Source organism: Semicossyphus pulcher, unplaced genomic scaffold (assembly GCF_022749685.1).
Source record: "Semicossyphus pulcher isolate SPU_LCO1_2020_fin unplaced genomic scaffold, fSemPul1.0.p SCAF_21, whole genome shotgun sequence".
Taxonomy (NCBI): Eukaryota; Metazoa; Chordata; class Actinopteri; order Labriformes; family Labridae; genus Semicossyphus; species Semicossyphus pulcher.
Window position 1 is genome coordinate 17,496,250 of NW_027211695.1, and position 6,208 is coordinate 17,502,457.

At 39.9% G+C, this 6,208-nt stretch overlaps 1 protein-coding gene across 1 annotated transcript; it reads right to left on the bottom strand.

Moving 5' to 3' along the window:
* Nucleotides 1-2,796: 2,796 nt before the first annotated feature.
* LOC138600353 (interleukin-8-like) lies at nucleotides 2,797-4,876 on the bottom strand. Its single transcript, XM_069671722.1, has 4 exons — nucleotides 4,634-4,876; nucleotides 4,407-4,515; nucleotides 4,235-4,315; nucleotides 2,797-3,369 (listed from the first exon to the last, which is right to left on the bottom strand). The coding sequence occupies exons 1-4, from the start codon at nucleotides 4,692-4,694 to the stop codon at nucleotides 3,297-3,299; spliced, it is 324 nt and encodes a 107-aa protein (XP_069527823.1). The 5' UTR covers nucleotides 4,695-4,876; the 3' UTR covers nucleotides 2,797-3,296.
* Between the last annotated feature and the right edge of the window lie 1,332 nt (nucleotides 4,877-6,208).

The following is a 6,208-nucleotide window of genomic DNA, read 5'->3' on the forward strand; positions in this document are numbered from 1 at the left end:
ATATATCATTTTAAACTCTGTTTGTGCTCTTTATGATGGAGCTATCCATACACATATCAGATCAGTATGACGGTAGTTATAAGGGGATTTGCAGAGGCAAGCAGAATTTGTCCTGTTACAGCGTTAGAGGTCAAAGATCAAATTCTGTCATCCTCAGCATCATGAAAATGCGACTGGTAGATTGATTATAATCTAAGCTTTACAATGATATGTGACCTTATGATACTCTGTGTAGGTTACCCTCTTTTATATGGGCTCAATGTGAAAAATGGCAAAAAAACCATGAAAAAATTGTCATGATGGAGGGATGAAAGAAGGAGTGATGGCACATAGAAAGCTACCATTGCTGCAATGCTATCATACATTTTCCAACACTTAGACATAGACCTTTATAAAAATCATTACGAGACATGGGCCCTCAAAATTGGCACGACGGACAAATTCTGGGGGTCTGGCTCATGGACTACACGGCCTGAACTATCAGAACGTGATTGATAAAACGTTCCTGAAATCACTGCAACTTTCTGAAAATGTTTTCAGAGAAAGTTCTGCTATTATTAAAAGGAACATTCTGGGAACCAAATAAAAACGTCCCGCTCAAAACATTGCACGTAACATTCTCAGAACATTCTTAGAACAAAACATTTCTAGCTGGGTTCTGTGTTTGTGTGATTGCTTTATGGTTTATAATCTAAAATTAATTACATTCCAAACTGGCTCAGTTAACTTTGTGTTTAATGAATATTAGCAAATGTTAGCATGGCAACACCTTGAACTAAGACACAGAGCTTTGTAAAAATGAACCTGCTTAACATCAGTAAGTTAGCATGTCACTGTGAACATTTTAGTATGCTAACACACTACAGTAAACATGTTAAACATTAAACCTGCTTAACATCAGAAAGTTAGCATGTCACTGTGAACATTTTAGTATGCTAACACACTACAGTAAACATGTTAAACATTAAACATGCTTAACATCGGTAAGCTAGCATGTCACTTTGAACATTTTAGTATGCTAACACACTACAGTAAACATGTTAAACATTAAATATGCTTAACATCAGTAAGTTAGCATGTCACTGTGAACATTTTAGTATGCTAACACACTACAGTAAACATGTTAAACATTAAACCTGCTTAACATCAGTAAGTTAGCATGTCACTGTTAGGATGGTAGCATGCTAACAAATTAAGATAGCGAACATGATAAACGTTCAACCAATTTTTTGAGTCCCTAAGCATATAACTGTGATTAAAGCTTGCTTACAGACTACAGCAAACATGCAAAAATGTATACCTGCTTAATATCTGTTTGTTAGCATGTCACTGTGAGCCTTATAGCAAGCTAATTACTTAATTAAGATAGTGATAAAGGGAGACACATTTTTGAAGTAACTTTGTAAGCATATAGAGCATTTTAATATACTAGTGTGAACTTGGTTTAAACATTATACCTGCTTAATATCAGTTTGTTAGCATGTCAGCCTTTTAGCATTCTAACTACTATACTAAGGTAGTAAACATGACAAATGTTTTAAAGTCACTATGAATAGTTGTGAGCATTTTAGCTTGATAACAAACTACAGTGATCATGTTACTCACTAACATCAGAATGACAGCATTTAACTGTCAGCATTTCAGCTTGCTAACAGACTACAGCAAGCATTTAAATGATACCTGCTTAACATCAGCTTGTGAACATGTCACTGTGAGCCTTTCAGCATAACTACTAAACTACAATAGTGGACATGGTAAATGATATTCCTTTTTAAAGTCAGTATGTTAGCATATAATTGTGATATTAGCACGCTAACACACTGCAGTGAACATGGTAAACATTTTTACTGTCAGCATGTTAGCATTCTAACAAATTAAAAATTTCAACGTTAAAAAAATTTGGTTGAAAACTGGGTGAAATGAGGTCCGAACGTTTAAGACCTAATTTCGACCATTTTTCAATGGCTAAAATATGGTTACGACATGAACATGTCAGAAACACATTTTTGTTTTAGACTTTTGTTAAATTGTTTATTTTAGCGCTTTAGCTCTTACTGTGAAGGCTGAACGACCCCTGGATGCTGACGTAGTTGATTATATATACCTAATGGACATGTGATTCACAAGAGAGCTTGATAGCCAACTGGCTTGAGTGCTCGGCTTGTGAGCAGCTGTTCCAGATCAAACAATTTTTGCATGAATATTTTCGTTGGTGGCTGTGACGCGCTGCCATGAGACTTGAAAATGGCCGTTAATATGTGCGTGAATGTGTGATGAATCTTGAACCAGTTATGAGCGTCTGTTCAACAGGGGCCATAGTCGTCATTTAAACCTCTTCAAAGGAAAAACTATTTAGTTTGGCAATGCTGCACAATATACTGGAGGACAGTAGCAATTTGAGTGAGTCAAACTTCCATCAGTGCTCTTAATATGGGTATAAAGCGCTGTGTTTTCCGTCTTTGTGTATACCGGATTTAACCCACAGCTGCAAAATGATTTTGGAGAAATGCTGCTACAATCATCACCAGCACATTCTGTGTATGTGTTCATTGGTCAGGGTGAAATTTTAATTGTAACATAATGTACACACCTCCCTTTTGAAGTTTTCCGGGCGTGTCCAACTGGGAGAAGACCCAGAGCTTGCTGGAGGGATTATATATCCCGTCTGGCCTGGAAATGCCTCGGAATCTCCCAGGAGGAGCTGGAAAACGCTGGGGAGAGTGTCACCTTGCTGAGCCCGCTGCCACTACGAACCCGCAACCGGATAAGCGGAAGATAATGAATGAATGGAGGCCATTTTTGCCATGACAAAATGTACTCAGTTTTGTAGCTCTTTATTAACAGTCATTATAAAAAGGCAGAAATACATTAAGATATTTGCAAGTCAATAAACATTTGTTAAAGATCTAAAAACTATAGTCACATTCACATTGATCTAAAATACAGAAACATTAATGGCCATCAACGACCTTCACATTGCTATCTGCTAGCATGGATTCCCTCACATATAATGGTTTTAATTCAAATGTGCTACAAGGTGAAATGAAGAAAAATGCTGCAGTTTGAAAACACACACACTTCAATCACAATGAAAACAGGTAGCCGTCATTTTTAGCTGCCAGTGTAACAAAGCAAGTGATGGGAAAACTCTACTGTTTCAGTACTTTATTTACAGAAACAAGCAGGAAGAACTCCAACTGTGCTCTTTCTTTGGGCGGTGCGCTGATCTTTCTTCATACCAACCGACACCTCGGCTGTAAATCAACTGTAACAATGACAAGCTCAAGCAGCTGCATTTACAATGTTGGTGGCTCCACTGCGGCCGGCGCGGTGGTTGTTCTTAGGCCGGCAGAGTTCTTCAGAAGCTGCCTGTAAAGAAAACACATCATGGTCAACTTTCATTTAGAAATGTCAAGGCTCTAGAAAAGTGAGTTCTATGACCCCGTAAACTAAGCCACGTGAGCCCACCTCACTGCTTTCCTCTCAAATTGTTTGTTATGTAAAACTGAAAACTTTTAAAAGCAGTAAAACATTTTGTCTTTAACACGATATCTGTCTGTTTTGCTCCTTGCATTTACACAGGCTCAATACTTTAGTTTTAAAGCATCTAAGGGGAAGTATTAATTAATATTTTGAATTATTGCGACTTCCCAACATCAAACTGATTTCAGCCTAAAACGATGGGACAATAACGGATAGAAAAGATCATTCCAGGTGTATCCATCGGTGGCATTTTTCCCACTTTTCACTTGCATACTGTAGAGCCTTTTTACTTTAACTTAAAGAAGTCAGATCAGTTCTACTTTTACACAAGGCTTTTTTTTAAACTCAAGTTTGTACGTCTTCTTTATTACCAGATTTATCGTGCGACCCCTTAAAGGGGCCCCAATCTGTGGTTTGGGAAGCTTTAAACAAACAGGGTTTCTCCAACTCCAACGTGCAAGACAAACTGCATTTAATACTGGAGCATGCATTGTGTTGGTTCAATATATCTTGAAGAGTTGCTCATTAGAAACCTCTTTGCTTTTTGTTAGCTGCTGCAGGATTGCCTCTCTCGTTCATACACAGAGACGCCGATAAAGACCATTTTTGAGCCGCAGCATGACTGCTTACTTTGAAATTGTTGAACCTTCCCTTGCACTATTATTTGGCAAGCTTTCTTTCGTAAATATTGGTCTGTGCTCTGTTCAAAGGCAAATGACAAGTTGGATCAACGGCTCGTCTTTGGACTTACATTTTTTTGATTTTTATGATGGCTTGGGTGAACTTTTCCCTGGGGTCGAGACACAGGGAGGTGCCGTCAATCAGCTTGACACTGTAGGAGAAGGAGGAGAAAAACAGCACTTACAATAACTGTCAGTGGAAAATTAATATTATTATTAAATGAAAAGAAACATTTTCCTTACATGACTTCGACCATGTTGCAGTACGGACGAGGATTGCGAACATCGACATCAGCAATGCGAGCGATCCTCACGTTCTTGTTTGTTGCAATGCATCTGCATGTCAGAAGAGCTGGAGGGGGAACAAAGGAGGGAAAGTGTAAACAACATATGGAATAAAACTGATTTTAATTTCAGATTTTAACAGATTTCAAACCACAAAAAACGGTCCTGTAAATGAGCATACTCACCAGGTGCAGAGAAAACGGAGCCGCAGGTGAAGAAGATGATGCAGAAGATTGCGGTTTTCATTTTGCTTTTTGGTTTGTTTGAGCTTTCCTGAAGAATTCTCCACTGGTGTGTATTTTCTGCTGTCCCTGGGCTGCCTGAGCTTGCAAGACTGTGAGCCCCATGTTACCAGCACCTCCTATTTATACGCTCACTCTTAGACGCAGCTGATTTCCAAAGAATTGAGTAGAAAAAAGACGGAACCCCTCTTTTTTCCAACAGAACACACTGTTGTAATCTATCCATTTTCCTGAGAATCCAACCCAGCAGTCACTCCCTTATTGGGACTTCCTGTGTTTTGAGGAATGCGCTCCATCTGTTGAGACATGCCTGCTTCCCTTATTGGGGCCATCTTCTATAATGATGCTGCAGATATAACCTCAATTGAACTAATGAGTCAGTGTTGCTCATGCATCCTTGTACCTGCAGAGCGGTTTTCGTACATTAAAAATCATGCTCCAGTCTCTTGTGTATACAACTTATAGTGTTTGGATAACTAACTCGCCCGTCTGCTGCATTTCGGTGGTCTATAACACCACTTATGCATCCTGTGTGACCTTTCATGTCTGCTGTTTTCCCCTCAGAAATCCTCTCTTGGAAAGAACAGGTGGCGTCCAGGATGAGAGCGGCCTTTAACATTGTGGCTCTGGAGAGGTAGCGGGGGATCGGAGTGAGGTAAGAGGGCAGCAGATGATTATCTCAGCTGTGTTGATCGTCCTCTATAAAGCTTCACGCTGTGAGGTGAGGCAGTTTGTTCGGGCACTCTTTATAGAGGAGCGGGGGAATGCCAACAGCAGCTTTTCTCAGGATGTTTCGCCAGCAGCTGTGGATGGTTGATTAGGCCAGCTTATCTTGAGATAAATGACTTCCCATGAATTCGAACTTTTGCACTCTTTCCAGTTTCGTCCGAAGAGAAGATGAATGACGCATCTCCATCCACTCTATCTATCCGAAACACTTAACTTTGAAAAATGGCCCTCATGTTGATGTGTTTACCAGCAGAACAGCTTGTGTTGGTCTGAGGTTAACGTTTACAAATGTGTAAACTTCAATGAATGAAGTGATTGTTTTTGTTATGTCTCCTCTCGCCGTTTCTCCTCTGCTCTGCTAATCCGGACATAAATCAGCCTGATAAGAACTAACTACGACGACAGAAACCATGTTTGAGAAACATTTATTTGACGTGTATTTTGATTTTATAGTTTGACCCATGTCCCGTCTGTTAAGATGGAGGAGGCGCGCTATATGACCTATACTGCAGCCAGTCAGCAGGGGGCGATAGAGAGAGTTTGGCTTCACTTTTAGGGAGCTGTCACGTAGTCCATCTTTTTATACAGTCTACAGTCCAACCACAGTTGTCGCCACCAAATTCAATAATGGAGTTTGTGATGTGGACTGGATTCACTCTCATAAGCGTTAAGTGGGTACAGCATTGGGCCCAGCACGCAGCCTTGTGGGATGCCAGTGCTGAGTGTGAGGGTGGAGGAGAGGTGGGCCCGAGCTTGACTGTCTTAAGCTATGAAGTGAAAATACTCTAT